Here is a 24,132-nt window from a genome sequence, read left to right on the forward strand (position 1 = left end):
ATTCTTTACACATACAAACTGTAGCACACAAAAAAGCACATTAAATAAAAAAACATTATTATGGTCTTACCTTTCTTGCTGGACATCCACACAGCCAGCCTTTGCGTGTGTACCACGCCGTTTGAAAACCCATTTTGTCTCATTTTCTCATGTTTTCATGTTCTCATATTGTCTCATGTTTTCATATTGTCTCATTTACTCGTTTTCATGCTTCCATATTGTCTCGTGTTCTCATGTTGTCTCATGTTCTCATATTTTCTCATGATTTCATGTCTCGTGTTTTCATGTTCTCATATTGTCTCATGTTCTCATGTTTTGTGTTCTCATATTGTCTCATGTTTTCATATTGTGTCATGGTCTTCTATTGTCTCATTTCCTCATGTTTTCATGTTCCCATATTGTCTCATGTTCTCATATTGTATAATGTTTTCATGTTCTCATGTTCTCATGTTGTCTTATGTTCTCTCATGTTTTCATATTGTGTCATGGTCTTCTATTGTCTCATTTCCTCATGTTTTCATGTTCACATATTGTCTCATGTTCTCATATTGTATAATGTTTTCATGTTCTCATGTTGTCTTATGTTCTCTCATGTTTTCATGTTCTCATATAGATGGATAGATAGGTAGTACTTTATTGATTCCTTCAGGAGAGTTCCCTCAGGAAAATTACAAATGTTCTCATGTTGTCTCATGTTCTCATATTGTCTCATGTTGTCTTGTGTTCTCATGTTTTTATGTTCTCATATTGTCTCACGTTCTCATGTTTTCATTTTGTCTCATGTTTTCATGTTCTCATATTGTCTCATGTTCTCATTGTCTCATTTTCTCATGTTTTTATGCTCCCACGTTGTCTCATGTTCCAATATGTTCTCATGTTGTCTCATGTTTTCATGTTCTCATATTGTCTCATGTTTTCATGTGGTGTCATGTTTTTATATTGTCTCTTTCTCATATTGTCTCATTTTTCCGTGTTGTCTCATGTTCTCATATTGGCTCATGATCTCATACTGTCTCATGTTGTCTCATGTTTTCATGTTGTATCATGTGTTCTCATGTTTTCATATTGTCTCATGTTGTCTAATGTTTTCATATTGTCTCATGTTTTAATGTTGTCTCATGTTTTTATGTTCCCATATTGTCTCATTTTCATATCGTCTCATGTTTCATGTTTTAATATTCCCATCTTGTCTCATTTAGTCTAATGTTCTCATGTTGTCTCATGTTGTGTTATGTTCTAATGTTGTCTTATGTGCTATGTTTTCATGTTCTGATATTGTCTCATGTTCTGTCTTGTTCTCATGTTGTCTCATGTTTTCATGTTGTGTCATGTTCTCATGTTCTCTTATGTTCTCATGTTGTCATGCTTTCATGCTGTCTCATGTTTTCATATTGTCTCATGTTTTCATGTTCTCATATTGTCTCATGTTTTCATGTTGTCATATTGTTTCATGGTGTCTCATGTTCTCCTGTTGTCTCATGTATTCATGTTCCTATATTGTCTCATGTTCTCCTGTCGTCTCATGTGTTCATGTTCTCATATTGTTTCATGTTCTCATGTTGTCTCATGTTTTAATGTTCTTGTATTGTCTCATATCAAATGTTCTCATATTGTCTTATGTCGTCGCATGTGTTCATGTTGTCTCATGTTGTGTCATATTCACTCATATTGTCTCATGTTTTCTTCATGTTCTTATGTTGTACCATGTTCTCATGTTGTCTCATGTTTTCATGTTCTCTCATGTTGTCATATTGTCTCATATGGTCTTATGTTCTCATATTGTCTCATGTTATCATGTTGTCTCATGTTTTCATGTTCTCTCATGTTGTCATATTGTCTCATATGGTCTTATGTTCTCATATTGTCTCATGTTATCATGTTGTCTCATATTTTCATATAATTCAATGTTGTCCCGTGTTCTCATATTGTCTCATGTTCTCACGTTGTCTAATGTGCTCATGTTGTCTCATGTTCTCATATACGCTCATGTTCTTACGTTGTCTTATGTTCTCACGTTGTCTCATTTTCTCATGCTGTCTCATGTTTTCATGTTCTGTCAGGTTCTCATGTTGTCTCATATTTTCAGGTTCTGATGTAGTCTCATGTTCTCACGTTGTCTCATGTTCTCACGTTGTCTCATGTTCTCATGCTGTCTCATGTTTTCATATTCTGTCAGGTTCTCATGTTGTCTCATATTTTCATGTTCTGATGTTGTCTCATGTTCTCATGTTTTCATGTTGTCTCATGTTCTCATGCTGTCTCATGTTTTCATTATTATGTCAGGTTCTCATGTTGTCTCATATTTTCATGTTCTGATGTCGTCTCATGTTCTCATGTTGTCTCATGTTTTCATGTTGTCTCATGTTCTCATGCTGTCTCATGTTTTCATATTCTGTCAGGTTCTCATGTTGTCTCATATTTTCATGTTCTGATGTTGTCTCATGTTTTAATGTTCTCTCATGTTGTCATATTGTCTCATATGGTCTTATGTTCTCATATTGTCTCATGTTATCATGTTGTCTCATATTTTCATATAATTCAATGTTGTACCGTGTTCTCATATTGTCTCATGTTCTCACATTGTCTAATGTGCTCATGTTGTCTCATGTTCTCATATACGCTCATTTTCTTACATTGTCTTATGTTCTCACGTTGTCTCATTTTCTAATGCTGTCTCATGTTTTCATGTTCTGTCAGGTTCTCATGTTGTCTCATATTTTCATGTTCTGATGTAGTCTCATGTTCTTATGATGTCTCATGTTCTCATGTTCTCACGTTGTCTCATGTTCTCATGCTGTCTCATGTTTTCATATTCTGTCAGGTTCTCATGTTGTCTCATATTTTCATGTTCTGATGTAGTCTCATGTTCTTATGTTGTCTCATGTTCTCACGTTGTCTCCCCTGTTCTCACATTGTCTCATGTTCTCACGTTGTCTCATGTTCTCATGCTGTCTCATGTTTTCATATTCTGTCAGGTTCTCATGTTGTCTCATATTTTCATGTTCAGATGTAGTCTCATGTTCTTATGTTGTCTCATGTTCTCATGCTGTCTCATGTTTTCATATTCTGTCAGGTTCTCATGTTGTCTCATATTTTCATGTTCTGATGTAGTCTCATGTTCTGATGTAGTCTCATGTTCTCACGTTGTCTCATGTTCTCACGTTGTCTCATGTTCTCATGCTGTCTCATGTTTTCATATTCTGTCAGGTTCTCATGTTGTCTCATATTTTCATGTTCAGATGTAGTCTCATGTTCTTATGTTGTCTCATGTTTTCATATTCTGTCAGGTTCTCATGTTGTCTCATATTTTCATGTTCTGATGTTGTCTCATGTTGTCTCATGTTTTCATGTTGTCTCATGTTGTCTCATATTTCCATGTTCTGATGTTGTCTCATGTTGTCACGTTTTCATGTTGTCTCGTGTTCTCATGCTGTCTCATGTTTTCATATTCTGTCAGGTTCTCATGTTGTCTCATATTTTCATGTTCTGATGTTGTCTCATGTTTTCATGTTCTCATGTTGTCTCCTGTTCTCACATAGTCTCATGTTCTCATGCTGTCTCATGTTTTCATATTCTGTCATGTTCTCATGTTGTCTCATGTCGTCTCATCTTGTCAGACACGCTCACAATGTCTCACGTTCTCATGCAGTCTCATGTTCTCACGTGGCTTCCTTTCTGTCCCAAATGTTTGCCAATGTCTTTGAATTATTGATGAGGAAGTCAAATGTTGTCTTCCAAGCAGCCTGCCTCCTGCTTAGCAACGGTTGCCAAGACAACGTGCGTCCTGCCCGGGACAAGTGAAGTGAAAGTAAAAGAGAAAAGAGGGAAGTACTTTTCTGGTCTTCAAGTCTTACAAAGTACATGTCATACAGTACATGTCATAAAGTACATGTCATACAGTACATGTCATAAAGTACATGTCATACAGTACATGTCATAAAGTACATGTCATACAGTACATGTCATAAAGTACATGTCATACAGTACATGTCATAAAGTACATGTCATACAGTACATGTCATACAGTACATGTCATAAAGTACATGTCATACAGTACATGTCATACAGTACATGTCATAAAGTACATGTCATACAGTACATGTCATATAGTACATGCTGACATCCCATAATAAGCAGGGTGACGCAAGCAGGCTCGTGAAGAATACAAAAGAGAATACAAATACAAAGATCACATTTCAAAAATGTCTAAATCAAAGAAGGACGGTGTGGTTAAGTGCAAACGTTGTCATGGTGACGAGGTGACATGTGACTAAATATTAACCAATCATCTTCAAGATAAATGTCATCAAAACAAACAGGTTAGCATTGAGCTAGCATTCAGTTAGCCGTAGTGCATTAGAGATGCTAACATTAGCGTCGTCGACTTGCATATTGTCGTTAGTAAACAGGCATGCTACATATGCTGGAGGCGGGGCTAAGGGAAGGGGCGTGGCCTCCTGACCTCGCCCTCATAGCGTCGTCAAACGTCAACACTTACGTGGCGGGCTAATTATGACAAAGTGCTAACAGTCGTAACATTGTAAACATGCACTCCTCTGGTCGCCACGGTTACGGCATAGTCTCAAAGTGATTGGATGTAAACATTAGTTTGCTACTTTACTCATGCAAAAACTTGGCATGCAGACTGGCTGACGAGACGTGTTGCCGTGACAACTGCGGTCGGTCGGCCATCTTGTCGGAGGTAGAAGGTCATCACGCATGCTCGTCGTGCAGGAACGGCGGGGGGGCGTGTCCTATCCCGACTTCAAAATCCCTGGCGGGACAAAAAGAAGGAAAGGTGTGATCGCGGCGCAGCGTGGTCGTGGTCGTGCGCTAGCTGAGAAAAAGCCACCTACGTCCCCAGTTGAGCGCGATGGCGGCGATGATGATGGCGGTTCCCCCCAAGATGGCGATCACCGACAGCACCATGGCGTTGCGGCCCAAGCGGCGAGCGCCGTCCACGTTCCCCTGCTGAAGGCTGTTGCGGGACTGCAAGACAGGGACAGTGCTGATGCTAACGCTACATCCCTGCACCATCCTAGTGCATAATGTTATGCAGAGGTGTACTTATAACCATTTTTTTCATCCTAGTGCATAATGTAATGCAGAGGTGTACTTATAACATTTGTTTTCATCCTAGTGCATAATGTTATGCAGAGGTGTACTTATAACAATGTTTTTCATCCTAGTGCATAATGTAATGCAGAGGTGTACTTATAACAATTTTTTTTCATCCTAGTGCATAATGTAATGCAGAGGTGTACTTATAACATTTTTTTTCATCCTAGTGCATAATGTTATGCAGAGGTGTACTTATAACCATTTTTTTCATCCTAGTGCATAATGTAATGCAGAGGTGTACTTATAACATTTGTTTTCATCCTAGTGCATAATGTAATGCAGAGGTGTACTTATAACATTTTTTTTCATCCTAGTGCATAATGTTATGCAGAGGTGTACTTATAACCATTTTTTTCATCCTAGTGCATAATGTAATGCAGAGGTGTACTTATAACATTTGTTTTCATCCTAGTGCATAATGTAATGCAGAGGTGTACTTATAACATTTGTTTTCATCCTAGTGCATAATGTTATGCAGAGGTGTACTTATAACAATTTGTTTTCATCCTAGTGCATAATGTAATGCAGAGGTGTACTTATAACAATTTGTTTTCATCCTAGTGCATAATGTAATGCAGAGGTGTACTTATAACATTTGTTTTCATCCTAGTGCATAATGTTATGCAGAGGTGTACTTATAACAATTTGTTTTCATCCTAGTGCATAATGTAATGCAGAGGTGTACTTATAACATTTTTTTTCATCCTAGTGCATAATGTTATGCAGAGGTGTACTTATAACCATTTTTTTCATCCTAGTGCATAATGTAATGCAGAGGTGTACTTATAACATTTGTTTTCATCCTAGTGCATAATGTTATGCAGAGGTGTACTTATAACAATTTGTTTTCATCCTAGTGCATAATGTTATGCAGCGGTGTACTTATAACAATGTTTTTCATCCTAGTGCATAATGTAATGCAGAGGTGTACTTATAACATTTGTTTTCATCCTAGTGCATAATGTTATGCAGAGGTGTACTTATAACAATTTGTTTTCATCCTAGTGCATAATGTTATGCAGAGGTGTACTTATAACATTTTTTTTTCATCCTAGTGCATAATGTAACGCAGAGGTGTACTTATAACATTTTTTTCATCCTAGTGCATAATGTAATGCAGAGGTGTACTTATAACAATTTGTTTTCATCCTAGTGCATAATGTTATGCAGAGGTGTACTTATAACATTTTTTTTTCATCCTAGTGCATAATGTTATGCAGAGGTGTACTTATAACCATTTTTTTCATCCTAGTGCATAATGTTATGCAGAGGTGTGCTTATAACAATTTGTTTTCATCCTAGTGCATAATGTTATGCAGAGGTGTGCTTATAACAATTTGTTTTCATCCTAGTGCATAATGTTATGCAGAGGTGTGCTTATAACAATTTGTTTTCATCCTAGTGCATAATGTAATGCAGAGGTGTACTTATAACCATTTGTTTTCATCCTAGTGCATAATGTTATGCAGAGGTGTACTTATAACAATTTTTTTTCATCCTAGTGCATAATGTAATGCAGAGGTGTACTTATAACAATTTTTTTTCATCCTAGTGCATAATGTAATGCAGAGGTGTACTTATAACAATTTGTTTTCATCCTAGTGCATAATGTAATGCAGAGGTGTACTTATAACAATTTGTTTTCATCCTAGTGCATAATGTTATGCAGAGGTGTACTTATAACAATTGTTTTCATCCTAGTGCATAATGTAATGCAGAGGTGTACTTATAACTTTTTTTTTTCATCCTAGTGCATAATGTTATGCAGAGGTGTACTTATAACATTTGTTTTCATCCTAGTGCATAATGTTATGCAGAGGTGTACTTATAACATTTGTTTTCATCCTAGTGCATAATGTTATGCAGAGGTGTACTTATAACATTTGTTTTCATCCTAGTGCATAATGTTATGCAGAGGTGTACTTATAACATTTGTTTTCATCCTAGTGCATAATGTTATGCAGAGGTGTACTTATAACATTTGTTTTCATCCTAGTGCATAATGTTATGCAGAGGTGTACTTATAACATTTGTTTTCATCCTAGTGCATAATGTTATGCAGAGGTGTACTTATAACCATTTGTTTTCATCCTAGTGCATAATGTAATGCAGAGGTGTACTTATAACAATTTGTTTTCATCCTAGTGCATAATGTTATGCAGAGGTGTACTTATAACATTTGTTTTCATCCTAGTGCATAATGTTATGCAGAGGTGTACTTATAACAATTTGTTTTCATCCTAGTGCATAATGTAATGCAGAGGTGTACTTATAACAATTTGTTTTCATCCTAGTGCATAATGTTATGCAGAGGTGTACTTATAACATTTGTTTTCATCCTAGTGCATAATGTTATGCAGAGGTGTACTTATAACATTTGTTTTCATCCTAGTGCATAATGTTATGCAGAGGTGTACTTATAACAATTTGTTTTCATCCTAGTGCACAATGTAATGCAGAGGTGTACTTATAACCATTTTCTACACACGTGATACTATTTATAGTCGCGGATGGCGTAAGAGAAAAGAATGAAGAAGCACTGTAGTCCCCCTTATAAGATAAGATAAGCTAAGATAAGATATATATGTCAGCGCAATGTAGCAGCATGCTAAGCTATGTGCCTACATGGCGGCCATCTTACTGGGGTTATTTAACTGGCATTTTAGCTACGTTTGTACTTTAGCACCTAATAATCACGGACTTTGCTACTAGGCGCCATCTTAGAAGTATGCTAGCTGTTCTCCTTTAGCGTTTCAATGTTAGCATGCTAAAGGTTTTAACTAGCATTTGAACTGACAGTCACTTCCTGTCAATGAGAAAGAAAGAAGGCTTATTGTGATTACTTATGGAGTATATTGTGAATAAATTGAGGACAGGAAGTGAACAAAAGTTTTAGCAACTGTTATGTAAAAGAAAAGGGGTAGGATTAAATCAACTCTGCTTCTTCCTACTCCTTTTTGATAATGTTGAAAAGAGAAACTGGAAATTGTGATGTATCATGTTGTATGCTGCATGTTCCAAATAAACTCAAACTCAAACTGCTTTTGTACTTCAGCACCTAATAATCATGGACTTTGCTACTAGGCGCCATCTTAGAAGCCTACTAGCTGTTCTCCTTTAGCATTTTAATGTTAGCATGCTAACATTTTTACTGGCATTTTAGCTACATTTGTACTTTGCATCCTAGGAATATGCTAGCTTTTCTCCTTTAACATGTCAATGCTTGGGTTTTTCCACTAGCATTTTGAACTGCTTTTGTACTTTAGCACCTCATTATCATGGACTTTGCTACTAGGCGCCATCTTCAAAGCATGCTAGCTGTTCTCCTTTAGCGTTTTAATGTTAGCATGCTAACACTTTTTGTACAAGCATTTTAGCTACATTTGTACTTTGCATCCTAGAAATATGCTAGCTTTTCTCCTTTAACATGTCAATGCTTGGGTTTTTCCACTAGCATTTTGAACTACTTTTGTACTTTAGCACCTCATCATCATGGACTTTGCTACTAGGCGCCATCTTAAAAGCATGCTAGCTGTTCTCCTTTAGCGTTTTAATGTTAGCATGCTAACACTTTTTGTACAAGCATTTTAGCTACATTTGTACTTTGCATCCTAGAAATATGCTAGCTTTTCTCCTTTAACATGTCAATGCTTGGGTTTTTCCACTAGCATTTTGAACTGCTTTTGTACTTTAGCACCTCATTATCATGGCGCCATCTTAAAAGCATGCTAGCTGTTCTCCTTTAGCGTTTTAATGTTAGCATGCTAACACTTTTTGTACAAGCATTTTAGCTACGTGTGTACTTTGGCATCTAATGATCACAAACTTTAATACTTGGCGCCATCCTAGAAATATGCTAGCTGTTGTCTTTTAACATTTTAATGTTAGCATGCTTACGTTTTTCACTAGGATTTTAGCTACTTTTGTACTTGAGCACCTAATTATCATGGACTTTGCTACCCGGCGCCATCTTAGAAATGCGCTCGCTGTTATCCTGTTACCATGCTAGTGTTAGCATGGCAAAGTTGTATGCTTGCAGTTGAGCTAATTCCATACTTTTTAAAATGATAATCCTAGATTCCGGTACTTGGCGCCATATTAAAAGTATGCTGTTCAAAAAATATGAAATATACTTGGTAAATAAAACCTTGTTTTTAATGAATACTTGGGCCTACTATGCTGCTGTGTTTGAATGAGGTGAAAAAGGTGTAGCGAGATGTTACCATGACGGAGAAGACGAGGGCGGGGATGTTGATCGGCCACAGCAGACAGAAGCAGGACAAGATGGCGAGGATCAGGTAGTCTGGCGGTTTGGATCCGTCTTCCAGACCCTCCGTGATGGCGCCGGGCTGCTGGCTGAGCGACGACCGCGGCGAGCCGCCCGCCATCAGAGCTGATTGGCTGCCCAGACCCTCCTGACCGTTGGCGTGAGCGCCTTTGACCTCCGCCTGGCCGGCGGGGGTTCCGAAGGCGGCCGTTGTTGCCGTACCGGCGCCGTTACCTGAGGGAGGGGCAGGGGGGGGGAGGGGGGGTAATTGTCTTTCTTGATTGAATGGAGCCAAAGTGGGAGGAGTCTAATTACTGTCTGCTGCTGGGGGTGGGGCTTGTTGTTCTTCCGTGCCCGGTTGGCTCGTCACGGCGCCGCGCTCAACGTCCGCCATGCCGCTGGAGGGGGGGTGGGGGGGAGGGTCTCGCTGCGACACATCAGACACAAGACAGCTGATTGATGGCGGCGGCGGTTACCATGGCAACCGCTGGACTCCCTACCTGACAACGTTGCTCTTCAGCCCTGTGAGGGTCGCCCCCGTCTTCCTCTTCCTCTTCCTGTGTGTTCTGACAGAACCTTCATCACCTCTTCATGCTAACTTTAGCAACACAGCCTTTTATTGTGAAAACCTCAGCTCCTGAGAGAACCTTCTGGACTTCTGGACAGGAAGTCACCAAACACACACACACACACATGTTCTTACCTGCTTTAAGGTGGGAGCAGCAGAGTGAAGTTCATGTCCACCAGGAAGCCGTCAGATGTCAATCAATTCTGTCATGACGCCTAAAGAAGCAGACAAGATGGTGGAATGACGATGAAGATGATGAAGACTCTGCTGCAGCAACCACTGCAAGGGAGGGGGGCGTGTGTGTGTGTGTGTGTGTGTGTGTGTGTGTGTGTGTGTGTGTGTGTGTGTGTGTGTGTGTGTGTGAGTGTGTGAGTGTGTGTGTGTGTGTGTGTGTGTGTGAGAGTGTGTGTGTGTGTGTGTGTGTGTGTGTGTGAGTGTGTGCGTGCGTGTGCGCGTGCGTGCGAGTGTGTGTGTGTGTGTTCTCATTGTTTCTGTCATTGGGTTAACAGTCCAACAAGTTCCACTCTGCGGTTTTCAAAATAAAAGCCTGTCGTGGCAGAATACTGGAAATGTTAAAGTTAAAAAGTAAAAGTAGCAATGATAGTCACACACACACACTAGGTGTGGCGAAACGTGTCCTCTGCATTGGACCCATCCCCTTGTTCACCCAACTGGGAAGTGAGGGGAGCAGTGAGCAGCAGCAGTGGCCGCGCCCGGTAATCATTTTTGGTGATTTAACCCCCAATTCCAAGCCTTGATGCTGAGTGCCAAGCAGGGGGGTATGTGCTAAAGATGTGCCTTCTTGATGCTAATGCTAACAACAATGTTTTATTGTCACTGTAGTAGCAGTTTGTCGAAAGATTTAAAAAGTGCACAAAGAGCCAATCAAAGCTGCAAAAACAAAATGTCCAATTCTGGTGCAAATGTGCTTTATTTATTTAAAAAATGATGTGTATTGCTGGTGTCGCGGGCAGAAGTGCGATACGGCAAAGCGACGCTTTGCTGAACAAAAAGTTGCTTTATTACAAGCGGGCGTCGTTATACAGGACTGCAGTACCTAGAGGAGGTCCGCTCAAAAAATGTGTCTCTCCTAACTTGGAGAAGCCAAACCATCAGTTTTTATCTTTCTCCTTCCTGTCTCTGTGTGTGTGTGTGGGCTAAGTCAGGAGAGCGCATGCTGACCATAAAAGGAGAAGTTTGTGTGTAACTGCTCTAAGCCATAACTTAAATGTTGGCGTTGGGCTAAACATGTAGTCTCTTCTCAAGGATAGGGCTATCACTTTTGCATTCTGAAGTCCCAATGATAATAATGATAATAGATTGTATTTGTAAAAGCACTTTACATCGAGCAAACGACCTCAAAATGCTACAGTGCATTTAAAATTTTTTTTAAAACAAAAACAAAACAACGCTAAAACCACACTGCCCCCAACAAGTAAAATAAATAGTAAAAAAATAAAAACTAGAATAGCCTAATAGCTAAATCTAGCACACATATATCTAAAAATTGCTTTTTTTTTTTAAAGAAAGGTTTGTAAGCCTTTTTTAAAAGCATCCACAGTCTGTGGTGCCCTCAGGTGGTCGGGGAGAGCGTTTCACAGACTGGGAGCTGCGAGTGAGGGCCTCTTTCCTACGAGAAGTGATCCAATCCGCCTGCGGATATCAAACTAAGGGGCCGTATCTTACTCAAACTGAAATAGGAAGTAAGTAAGTAAGTAAGTAAGTAAGTACATTTTATTTATAAAGCGCTTTTCAAGGATACAATCACAAAGTGCTGTACAAAACATAGGTGAAATAAAACAACAATTCAATTTAAAACAACAGGAGCGTCACCATAAAAAGGATACAAAGTGGATTAAAGATGATAGTTAAAAGGTGCATTAACTAAAAGCTTTACTAAAAAGAGAAGTTTTCAAATGTTTCTTAAAAGTTTCAACACAGTCAAGATCACGGAGGGACTGGTGCAAGTTGTTCCAGAGTCCAAGAGCTACAGCCTGGAATGTCGGGTCTCCACGGGTTTTAAAACAGGTTTTTGGGGATCTTTAGAAGACCCTGGCCTGAAGACCGGAGGCTGCGCCCTGAAAAGTAGGGGCATAGCAAGTCAGTGATGTAGTGAGGGGCCCCACCATGCAACTGAAGAGTAGGGGCATAGCAAGTCAGTGATGTAGTGAGGGGCCCCACCATGCAACTGAAGAGTAGGGGCATAGCAAGTCAGTGATGTAGTGAGGGGCCCCACCATGCAACTGAAGAGTAGGGGCATAGCAAGTCAGTGATGTACTGAGGGGCCCCACCATGCAACGCACGGAATGTCAGGACTAAAGTTACCACTATTTAATTAAACTTGGTGGTTTGCTTTCTCCAAGGCGAATATGAATATTCACCATATGTAGAACATAATATGAGTTGCTGGCCCCACTGTGGACTGGACTCTCTCACTATTATGTTAGATCCACTATGGACTGGACTCTCACACTATTATGTTAGATCCACTATGGACTGGACTCTCACACTATTATGTTAGATCCACTATGGACTGGACTCTCACTATTATGTTAGATCCACTATGGACTGGACTCTCACTATTATGTTAGATCCACTATGGACTGGACTCTCACTATTATGTTAGATCCACTATGGACTGGACTCTCACACTATTATGTTAGATCCACTATGGACTGGACTCTCACACTATTATGTTAGATCCACTATGGACTGGACTCTCACACTATTATGTTAGATCCACTATGGACTGGACTCTCACACTATTATGTTAGATCCACTATGGACTGGACTCTCACTATTATGTTAGATCCACTATGGACTGGACTCTCACACTATTATGTTAGATCCACTATGGACTGGACTCTCACTATTATGTTAGATCCACTATGGACTAGACTCTCATACTATTATGTTAGATCCACTATGGACTGGACTCTCACTATTATGTTAGATCCACTATGGACTGGACTCTCACTATTATGTTAGATCCACTATGGACTGGACTCTCACACTACTATGTTAGATCCACTATGGACTGGACTCTCACTATTATGTTAGATCCACTATGGACTGGACTCTCACACTATTATGTTAGATCCACTATGGACTGGACTCTCACTATTATGTTAGATCCACTATGGACTGGACTCTCACTATTATGTTAGATCCACTATGGACTGGACTCTCACTATTATGTTAGATCCACTATGGACTGGACTCTCACACTATTATGTTAGATCCACTATGGACTGGACTCTCACTATTATGTTAGATCCACTATGGACTGGACTCTCACACTATTATGTTAGATCCACTATGGACTGGACTCTCACTATTATGTTGGATCCACTATGGACTGGACTCACTATTATGTTAGATCCACTATGGACTGGACTCTCACACTATTATGTTAGATCCACTATGGACTGGACTCTCACAATTATGTTAGATCCACTATGGACTGGACTCTCACTATGGACTGGACTCCCACATCTGCAGTCCCCTCCAAGGTTTCTCATTGTCATCCTATTGGGTTGAGTTTTTCCTTGCCCTGGTGTGGGATCTGAGCCGAGGATGTCGCTGTGGCTTGTGCAGCCCTTTGAGACACTGCTGATTTAGGGCTATATAAGTAAACATTGATTGATTGATGATTGAGTTCATTCATTCATTCACTTCACAAGCCACAAATGATGACATTACCTCTCCTATTCCAGTAATTCATACTTGGTCACCCTGACAGCCTTCCTGCCTAAAAGAAACGCCTAAACTAAACACATAAATATAATCATAATGAACTTAAATACATTCTTAAAGATTAATTACATTTCAACACTAAATACTAAACTAATTTAGTGAATATCTCAAACAATCCTAATCAATAGCACACACTTTGCGCCAGCTTTTACTTTGGAAACATTTCACGGGCTGTAATTTTGACAGGACGCACGCTCACTTCCTGCCAGCTTTTACTTTGGAAACATTTCACGGGCTGTAATTTTGACAGGACGCACGCTCACTTCCTGCGTGTTGCTGCATTGTTGCGTTCAATCATGTCTGGACTTCATGTGTTCAAACCTGCTCGTTTGGGAGAAGGTTGACTAACGTTCCACATACAAATGCAAACATATAAATTATAATAAAGCTATTCTTTATTTTCGGGGATTTATCAGGACAAACGTCAGTCCACGAGCAGATCAGTCGTCTTAACACATAAAACGAACTGCAACCACCCGGCGGAAACAAAGAACATATTTCACCAATAAATTGTTTTGAATGTTTTTAAGGACGATTAAACATGAACAGGACTTCTCTCCTATTGGGACCCTTGGACAATAACTCACGTCACTGCAATAACGCGTATTGCACTCAGCGCTTTTGTTGTGAAGGACAAGCACTTCCGGTGTGATTTGTTGTGTTTCCGCTGTGCGTTTCCAAAATGACCAAAATGGAGCTGCTGGGCGGCTACCTGACGGAGCGGCTGACGGCGCTGGTCAGGGACATCCTGGACGTGGTCGAGGACACGGTCAGCGAGTACCGGGAAGAGACGGTCCGGTACCGGGAAGAGACGGTCCGGGCCCGGCGAGAGAACGACAGCCTGCGGAGGCAACTGCGCGACTTCCGGCTCGTGGAGGCCGGGCTTCAATGTCCGAGTAAGGCCCGGCTAGCTTGCTAGCTAAGTAGCTTCTAAACGTGCGAGCTGTAATCTTTTGAAGGCTCGTAAAGTCGCAGCGCGGCTAAAAGGAAAAAGTAAAGATGTTTCAAGGGTAGATTTACAGTCACGTTCACATTTCATAACAGCCAAAGCGTGTTTAATATTTCAATTGTTAGTATTGTTTACATCACAGGTCTTCAACAGGGAGTCCGCGACCCCTAGGGGGTCGGCGGTGGTACTGCAGGGTGGTCGTGACATCTTTAGGTGGATGAGCTTTAATTGTCTGAAATATATTTAGTTAGTTAGTTTATTATTTATTCGGTCAGTGGTCAACAAAATAAACAAACAGTTTTACATAAACAAACAGTTGCAGACCGAAAGGGTTTAGGCTGAAGTTGAACACTTATTGCGCTTAACCCTATAAACAATGTGAAATACAAGATGAGCTTCCAAAAATTATGAAATTTCCTTTGCACAACATGTTATAAATACACTTTGTACACAACATAAACACTGTTCAATTATATACACAGTTAAATACACTTTGTACACAACATAAACACTGTTCAAATATATACACAGTTAAATACACTTTGTACACAACATAAACACTGTTCAATTATATACACAGTTAAATACACTTTGTACACAACATAAACACTGTTCAATTATATACACAGTTAAATACATTTTGTACACAACATAAACACTGTTCAAATATATACACAGTTAAATACACTTTGTACACAACATAAACACTGTTCAATTATATACACAGTTAAATACACTTCGTACACAACATAAACACTGTTCAATTATATACACAGTAAAGACATGTGAAATATCCTTGTACAATTGTACCAATTGTATACTATATACAAACAATTATACTTCCATTATTATTTATATCCCACATTTAGTTTGTAATTAACATTGATCATAGTATTAACTACTGTGTTGATTCAAGAGTGATATATTTTTTCCAAGACATTGGTCAAAGTGTTTTTTAAATGTGTGAATGGAACTGGAACATTTTAAGGAATCATCCAAGCCGTTCCACAGATGAACCCCCCTGATAGAAACACATCTACTTTTGAAGCTCCTTCTTATGTTTGCTTTCTGAAAGACAGCTGAACCTCAGAGTTCATTGGGGCTCTCCCTAGGTTTGAACCTCTCCTGTAGACACCCAGACAGAAGAGGTTCAAACCTAGGGAGAATCCCTATGACCTCAGAAATTCAGCATTTTGATTTCCCCCTTGTAATTCTATATCGCCAAAAGTATTTGGCCACCTGCCTTGACTCACATATGAACTTGAAATGCCATCCCATTCCTAACCCATAGGGTTCAATATGATGTGGGTCCACCTTTTGCAGCTATTACAGCTTCAACTCCTCTGGGAAGGCTGTCCACAAGGTTGCGAAGTGTGTTCATAGCAATTTTCCACCATTCTTCCAAGAGCACATTGGTGAGGTCACACACTGATGTTGGTGGAGAAGGCCTGGCTCTCGGTGTCTGTTCAAATTCATCCCAAAGGTGTTCTATCGGGTTCAGGTCAGGACTCTGTGCAGGCTAGTCAAGTTCATCCACACCAGACTCTGTCATCCATGTCTTTATGGACCTTTCTTTGTGCACTGGTGCACAGTCATGTTGGAAACTGGATTTGTCCAAAAATGTTTTGCTATCCTGGAGCATTCAAAGTTCCTTTCACTGGAACTAAGGGGCCAAGCCCAACTCCTGAAAAACAACCCCACACCATAATTCCATCCATCCATCCATTTTCTACTGCTTGTCCCTTTTGGGGTCGCGGGGGGTGCTGGAGCCTATCTCAGCTGCATTCGGGCGGTAGGTGGGGTACACCCTGGAAAAACAGATAGACAACATTCACACTCACATTCACACACTAGGGCCAATTATTTAGTGTTGCCAATCAACCTATCCCCAGGTGCATGTCTTTGGAGGTGGGAGGGGCCTATCCCCAGGTGCATGTCTTTGGAGGTAGGAGGGGCCTATCCCCAGGTGCATGTCTTTGGAGGTAGGAGTGGCCTATCCCCAGGTGCATGTCTTTGGAGGTGGGAGGGTCCTATCCCCAGGTGCATGTCTTTGGAGGTGGGAGGGTCCTATCCCCAGGTGCATGTCTTTGGAGGTGGGAGGGTCCTATCCCCAGGTGCATGTCTTTGGAGTTGGGAGGGTCCTATCCCCAGGTGCATGTCTTTGGAGGTGGGAGGGTCCTATCCCCAGGTGCATGTCTTTGGAGGTAGGAGGAAGCCGGAGTACCCGGAGGGAACCCACGCAGTCAGGGGGAGAACATGCAAACTCCACACAGAAAGATCCTGAACTCAGGACTACTCAGGACCTTCGTATTGTGAGGCACATGCACTAACCCCTGTTCCACCGTGCTGCCTACCATAATTCCTCCTCCACTAAATTTCACACTCGGCACAATGCAGTCCGAAATGTAGCGTTCTCCTGGCAACCTCCAAACCCAGACTGGTCCATCAGATTGCCAGATGGAAAAGTGTGATTCATCAGTCCAGAGAAGGCGTCTCCACTGCTCTAGAGTCCAGTGGTGACGTGCTTTACACCACTGCATCCCACACTTTGCATTGGACTTGGTGATGAATGGCTTAGATGCAGCTGCTCGGCCATGGAAAGCCATTCCAAGAAGCTCTCTGTGTACTGTCTGGGGCTAATTGGAAGGTCACATGAAGTTTGGAGCTCTGAAAGTCTTTGCACTATGCTGACCTCTCTGTCAGTTTACCTGGCCTACCACTTGGTGGCTGACTTGCTGTTGTTCCCAAACTCTTCACTTTTCTTATAATAAAGCCCACAGTTGACGTTGGAATATTTAGGAGCGAGGACATTTCACGACTGGATTTGTTGCACAGGTGGCATCCTATGACAGTTCCACGCTGGAAATCACTGAGAGCGGCCCATTCTTTCACACATGTTTGTAGAAACAGTCTCCATGCCTAAGTGCTTGATTTCATACACCTGTGATTAGGACACCTGATTCTCATCATTAGGATGGGTGGCCAAATACTTTTTCAACGCACACATTCAACGCAAGACCACCAGATTGCATGAACACAGTAAACAGATAGGCCTCAGGATAAACATTCATAATAACATGTAATATATACATGTAAGAATATATGTCATGTAGTAACATTCATAATAACATGTAATATATACACGATGTAAGTATATATGTCATGTAGTAACATTCATAATAACATGTAATATATACATGATGTAAGTATATATGTCATGTAGTAACATTCATAATAACATGTAATATATACATGATGTAAGTATATATGTCATGTAGTAACATTCATAATAACATGTAATATATACATGATGTAATTATATATGTCATGTAGTAACATTCATAATAACATGTAATATATACATGATGTAAGTATATATGTCATGTAGTAACATTCATAATAACATGTAGTATATACATGATGTAAGTATATATGTCATGTAGTAACATTCATAATAACATGTAATATATACATGATGTAAGTATATATGTCATGTAGTAACATTCATAATAACATGTAGTATATACATGATGTAAGTATATATGTCATGTAGTAACATTCATAATAACATGTAATATATACATGATGTAAGTATATATGTCATGTAGTAACATTCATAATAACATGTAATACATACATGATGTAAGTATATATGTCATGTAGTAACATTCATAATAACATGTAATATATACATGATGTAAGTATATATGTCATGTAGTAACATTCATAATAACATGTAATATATACATGATGTAAGTATATATGTCATGTAGTAACATTCATAATAACATGTAATATATACATGATGTAAGTATATATGTCATGTAGTAACATTCATAATAACATGTAATATATACATGATGTAAGTATATATGTCATGTAGTAACATTCATAATAACATGTAATATATACATAATGTAAGTATATATGTCATGTAGTAACATTCATAATAACATGTAATATATACATATTTTGATCAATTTAAGTATTAATTTCACAGACGCATCACAACATTCACTTTCCCTTCAACAACAAGAAGACTACTAATCATTGCAGACTTGATGATAGACAACAAAGACTACTTTGGGACAAATGATGATCCAGAAACTTCTATTTTTGAGCCTGAATATAAGAAGGATGATCTACAAGTTTTAGAAGCTGTGTGCTAAACAGATGCAGCTTTAGTCAAACACTTAGCATCATGTAGCAGTATTTCTGAGTGCTAAACAAGACATGCAAACATGGGATAAAGACTGATGGGATGTTTATATCTTCCCCTTTACATCAACAATTCATCATAATCTGTACCACAAACATGCGTTTTTTTTGTGTCTTTCTCGCCATCTCCGGGTCTATGTTGGATGTCAACGTTGACCAACTTGTCAGATTATGTCCACAAGCTTCTACTATCCAGGTGGGAGACATGATTTATCATCTAGAATTAACTTTCACCAACTCAGAGGCGATGCAGCAGCTCAATATGTCAATGTAGCAGCATAAGCTAGTTAGCTCTCTGTGATCACGGCGCTCCTCTACGTTAGCACTTAAAGTAACAATATGTTAATATTCAGGTCACGACATGTAAATGGAGTATTGTTGCTGGTTTTTAGACGGCTTTAAGGGCGCAGTAGTGTCCTCCCATGGTTAGCCACCTCCTACTTGCCATATTTTACGACTTAGAATGCACAAAAAAAGGAAAAATGTGTTCCTGTCTTACAAAAAAATGGTAGTAAAAAAGTGCAGAGATCCGTGCTCCGCCCTGCAGGACACAGGTGTTTCACGCGCTGTCGTCTGTCCTTTCAGGAAGCAAGAAGATCTCCGAGCAGCATGGCGACCGCCAGCCCGCCTGTGCTCCCCAACACCAGCGAGTGCCACCAGCCGGCACGTCGGCGCAGGCGGCATCCGGCGTCCTGCGAGCGGACGACTCCTCTTTCAAAGCCTCTCCTCCCTCGCCGCCCGCCGCCGTCCTCACACTCCACGTGGACGTGCAGCGAGCGCCCCCCCCTCCTCCCATCAAGACGGAGCACGAGGAGTCTAAGGTGACGTCCGCGCCGCCGCACGACCTGGTGTCTGTGGACGAGTCGCACGTCAGGACACACGCGGACGCTCGGGGGAGTGCGGGAGCCTCTCCTGACACATCGGCGAGCACCATCGTTTACGAGTGTCCTCGCTGCAGCGAGGCCTTCGACCGGGCCGCCGGGCTCCGCCTCCACCTGGAGCAGAAGCGCAAGACGTACGCCTGCGACTGGTGCTGCAAGTCCTTCGCGCAGTCGGCCGACCTGCGGCGACACCTGCGCACGCACACGGGCGAGCGGCCGCACCGCTGCTCCTTCTGCTCCAAGAGCTTCAGCCAGCAAGGAAACCTGCGGCGACACGTGCGCATCCACACGGGCGAGCGGCCATATTGCTGCCCGCTCTGCCAGCGCACCTTCAGTGACGGCGACACGCTCAAGAAGCACAGGCGCACCCACCACCACACACGCCTCTCCGACACCTGACCTCCTCCCACAAGACCCCGCGCCCCGTCAAGGCCACGCGGGACCTGACAGGACGGTCCTGACCCCTGAGAGGACAGCGGTGACGCCGGAGAGGACAGCCGTGACCGCGGAGAAGACAGCCGTGAACCCTGAGGACAGTTGTGACCCATGAAAAGAAGGCGGTGACCCATGAGAGGACAGTTGTAATCCCTGAGAGGACAGTTGTGACCCCTAAGAGAACAGTTGTGACCCCTGAGGACAGTTGTGACCCCTGAAAGGACAGTTGTGACCCCTGATAGGACAGCTGTGACCCCTGAAAGGACAGTTGTGACCCCGGATAAGACAGTTGTGACCCATGAAAGGAAGGCGGTGACCACTGAAAGGACAGTTGTGACCCCTGAAAGGACAGTTGTGACCCATGAAAGGAAGGCGGTGACCCCTGAAAGGACAGTTGTGACCCCTGAAAGGACAGTTGTGACCCCTGATAGGACAGTTGTGACCCCGGATAAGACAGTTGTGACCCATGAAAGGAAGGCGGTGACCCCTGAAAGGACAGTTGTGACCCCTGAAAGGACAGTTGTGACCCCTAAGAGAACAGTTGTGACTAGGGATGTCCGATAATATCGGCGTGCCGATATTATCGGCCGATAAATGCGTTAAAATGTAATATCGGAAATTATCGGTATCGGTTTTTTATTATCGGTATCGGTTTGTTTTTGTTTTTTTTGTTTTTTTAATTAAATCAACATAAAAAACACAAGATACACTTACAATTAATGCACCAACCCAAAAAACCTCCCTCCTCATTCACACAAAAGGGTTGTTTCTTTCTGTTATTAATATTCTGCTTCCTACATTATATATCAATATATATCAATACAGTCTGCAAGGGATACAGTCCGTAAGCACACATGATTGTGCGTGCTGCTGGTCCACTAATAGTACTAACCTTTAACACTTAATGTTACTCATTTTCATTAATTACTAGTTTCTATGTAACTGTTTTTATATTGTTTTACTTTCTTTTTTATTCAAGAAAATGTTTTTAATTTATTTATCTTATTTTATTTTATATATATATTTTTTAAAGTACCTTATCTTTACCATACCTGGTTGTCCAAATTAGACATAATAATGTGTTAATTCCACGACTATATATCGGTTGATATCGGTATCGGTTGATATCGGTATCGGTAATTAAAGAGTTGGACAATATCTGAATATCGGATATCGGCAAAAAGCCATTATCGGACATCCCTAGTTGTGACCCATGAAAGGAAGGCGGTGTCCCCTGAAAGGACAGTTGTGACCCCTAAGAGAACAGTTGTGACCCATGAAAGGAAGGCGGTGACCCATGATGGGACAGTTGTGACCCCGGAGAGGACAGTTGTGACCCCTGAGAGGACAGTTGTGACCCCTGAGAGGACAGTTGTGACCCCGGAGAGGACAGTTGTGACCCCTGAGAGGACAGTTGTGACCCCGGAGAGGACAGTTGTGACCCCGGAGAGGACAGTTGTGACCCCGGAGAGGACAGTTGTGACCCCTGAGAGGACAGTTGTGACCCCGGAGAGGACAGTTGTGACCCCTGAGAGGACAGTTGTGACCCCGGAGAGGACAGTTGTGACCCCGGAGAGGACAGTTGTGACCCCGGAGAGGACAGTTGTGACCCGGGAGAGGACAGTTGTGACCCCTGAGAGGACAGTTGTGACCCCGGAGAGGACAGTTGTGACCCCTGAGAGGACAGTTGTGACCCCGGAGAGGACAGTTGTGACCCGGGAGAGGACAGTTGTGACCCCGGAGAGGACAGTTGTGACCCATGAAAGGACGGCCGTGACCCATGAGAGGACAGTCGTTACCCCGGAGAGGACAGTTGTGACCCGGGAGAGGACAGTTGTGACCCCGGAGAGGACAGTTGTGACCCCGGAGAGGACAGTTGTGACCCATGAAAGGACGGCGGTGACCCATGAGAGGACAGTCGTTACCCCGGAGAGGACGGCCGTGACCCCGGAGAGGACAGTTGTGTTCCTAAATAGAATACATTCATTTTTGTCCTCAAAATTCTACACACAATACCCCATAATGACGACGTGAAAAGGTATTTTTGCAATTATTAAAAATAAGAAGTAATAAATGACATGTACCTAAGTGTTGACAGACTTTACTATAAAGACCAAAAGTGATCTCAGCTGCATCCTGTTTCAACTGATCCTCCTTGAGATGTTCTACAGCTTTACTGGAGTCCACCAGTGGTAAATTCAGTTGGCTGGACATGATTTGGAAGGACACACACCTGTCTGTATATAAGGGCCACACTTGACAGTGCATGCAGAGCACAAACCAAGCATGAAGTCCAAGGTCTGTAGACCTCTGAGACAGGAGCATTCTTCTGTGAGGAGAGGAGAACATTACAGAAGGACAATCCACCAATCAGGCCAGGCGGAAGCCATTTTTTAGTAAAAGTTTGCCAAGATGCACCTAAAAGACTCTCAGACCATGAGGAACTTTGCTGTGGGGATGCTTTTCACCGGCAGGAACTGTTAGACTAGTCAGGATGGAGGGAAAGATGAATGCAGAAAAGTACAGAGACATCCTGGATAGATAGATGGATAGAATACTTATGTGCGTGTCATTTCTTATTTTTAATTCATCCCATCCATCCATTTTGTACCGCTTATTTATAGGGTATTTTGTGTAGAATTTTGAGGACGAAAATAAATGTATTCTATTCTAAAGTGTGTAGGAAGTGAAGTGCTGTGATGACTTCCTGTATGCACTACCTCAAAGCGTCATGCTAGTCCTGTTTGCTGGTCTTGAACAATAACGTTTTGCAAAGCAGGTTGAGGATGAAACCACCAACGCCTGCTATATTTACTTTCCTGCCGGCCTTTTATTTTGAAGGCCTGACTTAAGCAGACGTGTGGTGTTGCCAAGTGCATCTTTAGCTCTGCTGCCGGACAAGAACTGACGTTTTATCAAATAAAAGTTTGAGTTGAGGAAGCTCAGACAAGATGAAGTGGATGATATTCCTCAAATTAAAGTCATAAATCATCAAAAAGACGACAGAGCGTGCAGCTAGCTAACTTGGGGACAAATATTATCCGACCATGTATCCGTGGAAATATGGAGAAGTAGATGGAAGTCCACGGTAAGTACGTGAATTCAAGAAATATGGAGAAGGAGCTGGAAGTCCACGGTAAGTACGTGAATACAAGAAATATGGAGAAGTAGCTGGAAGTCCACGGTAAGTACATGAATACAAGAAATATGGAGAAGTAGCTGGAAGTCCACGGTAAGTACGTGAATACAAGAAATATGGAGAAGTAGCTGGAAGTCCACGGTAAGTACATGAATACAAGAAATATGGAGAAGTAGATGGAAGTCCACGGTAAGTACGTGAATACAAGAAATATGGAGAAGTAGATGAAAGTCCACGGTAAGTACGTGAATACAAGAAATATGGAGAAGTAGATGGAAGTCCACGGTAAGTACGTGAATACAAGAAATATGGAGAAGTAGATGGAAGTCCACGGTAAGTACATGAATACAAGAAATATGGAGAAGTAGATGGAAGTCCACGGTAAGTACATGAATACAAGAAATATGGAGAAGGAGCTGGAAGTCCATGGTAAGTACATGAATACAAGAAATATGGAGAAGGAGCTGGAAGTCCACGGTAAGTACATGAATACAAGAAATATGGAGAAGGAGCTGGAAGTCCACGGTAAGTACATGAATACAAGAAATATGGAGAAGGAGCTGGAAGTCCACGGTAAGTACATGAATACAAGAAATATGGAGAAGGAGCAGGAAGTCCACGGTAAGTACACGAATACAAGAAATATGGAGAAGTAGATGGAAGTCCACGATAAGTACGTGAATACAAGAAATATGGAGAAGTAGATGAAAGTCCACGGTAAGTACGTGAATACAAGAAATATGGAGAAGTAGATGGAAGTCCACGGTAAGTACGTGAATACAAGAAATATGGAGAAGT

The 24,132-nt window shown here is 41.3% G+C and overlaps 2 protein-coding genes across 5 annotated transcripts; one reads left to right on the forward strand and one right to left on the reverse strand.

The window, feature by feature from the left end:
* Window positions 1–3,992: 3,992 nt before the first annotated feature.
* On the reverse strand, window positions 3,993–14,573 carry LOC133642319 (proline-rich transmembrane protein 2). Of its 4 annotated transcripts, none has more exons than XM_062036443.1 (7): window positions 14,425–14,573; window positions 10,092–10,171; window positions 9,889–9,945; window positions 9,704–9,815; window positions 9,345–9,622; window positions 4,857–4,989; window positions 3,993–4,774 (listed from the first exon to the last, which is right to left on the reverse strand). In XM_062036443.1, the coding sequence occupies exons 4-7, from the start codon at window positions 9,780–9,782 to the stop codon at window positions 4,755–4,757; spliced, it is 510 nt and encodes a 169-aa protein (XP_061892427.1). In that variant the 5' UTR covers window positions 9,783–9,815; window positions 9,889–9,945; window positions 10,092–10,171; window positions 14,425–14,573; the 3' UTR covers window positions 3,993–4,754. The 4 variants fall into 4 exon arrangements, with proteins under 4 accessions (XP_061892427.1, XP_061892425.1, XP_061892424.1 ...); XM_062036441.1 differs by having other exon boundaries at window positions 9,889–9,954; XM_062036440.1 differs by lacking the exon at window positions 14,425–14,573 and having other exon boundaries at window positions 9,889–9,954; window positions 10,092–10,254.
* LOC133642317 (zinc finger protein 628-like) lies at window positions 14,368–23,174 on the forward strand. The gene is made up of 2 exons (XM_062036439.1): window positions 14,368–14,608; window positions 19,465–23,174. Exons 1-2 carry the CDS (start codon window positions 14,395–14,397, stop codon window positions 20,157–20,159), a joined length of 909 nt encoding a protein of 302 aa, XP_061892423.1. The 5' UTR covers window positions 14,368–14,394; the 3' UTR covers window positions 20,160–23,174.
* Window positions 23,175–24,132: the final 958 nt, after the last annotated feature.

This window comes from Entelurus aequoreus, linkage group LG25, assembly GCF_033978785.1.
Source record: "Entelurus aequoreus isolate RoL-2023_Sb linkage group LG25, RoL_Eaeq_v1.1, whole genome shotgun sequence".
Taxonomy (NCBI): Eukaryota; Metazoa; Chordata; class Actinopteri; order Syngnathiformes; family Syngnathidae; genus Entelurus; species Entelurus aequoreus.

Bases quoted from the DNA above. Each gene is read 5' to 3' on its own strand.
- LOC133642317 (XM_062036439.1), top strand. From the start codon at position 14,395: ATGACCAAAATGGAGCTGCTGGGCGGCTACCTGACGGAGCGGCTGACG. The intron at 14,609-19,464 runs GTAAGGCCCGGC...CTGTCCTTTCAG, and splicing joins GGCCGGGCTTCAATGTCCGA to GAAGCAAGAAGATCTCCGAG.
- LOC133642319 (XM_062036443.1), bottom strand. From the start codon at position 9,782: ATGGCGGACGTTGAGCGCGGCGCCGTGACGAGCCAACCGGGCACGGAA. The intron at 9,623-9,703 runs GTAATTAGACTC...CCCCTCCCTCAG, and splicing joins CCCACCCCCAGCAGCAGACA to GTAACGGCGCCGGTACGGCA. The intron at 4,990-9,344 runs GTAACATCTCGC...CCTGTCTTGCAG, and splicing joins CCCTCGTCTTCTCCGTCATG to TCCCGCAACAGCCTTCAGCA.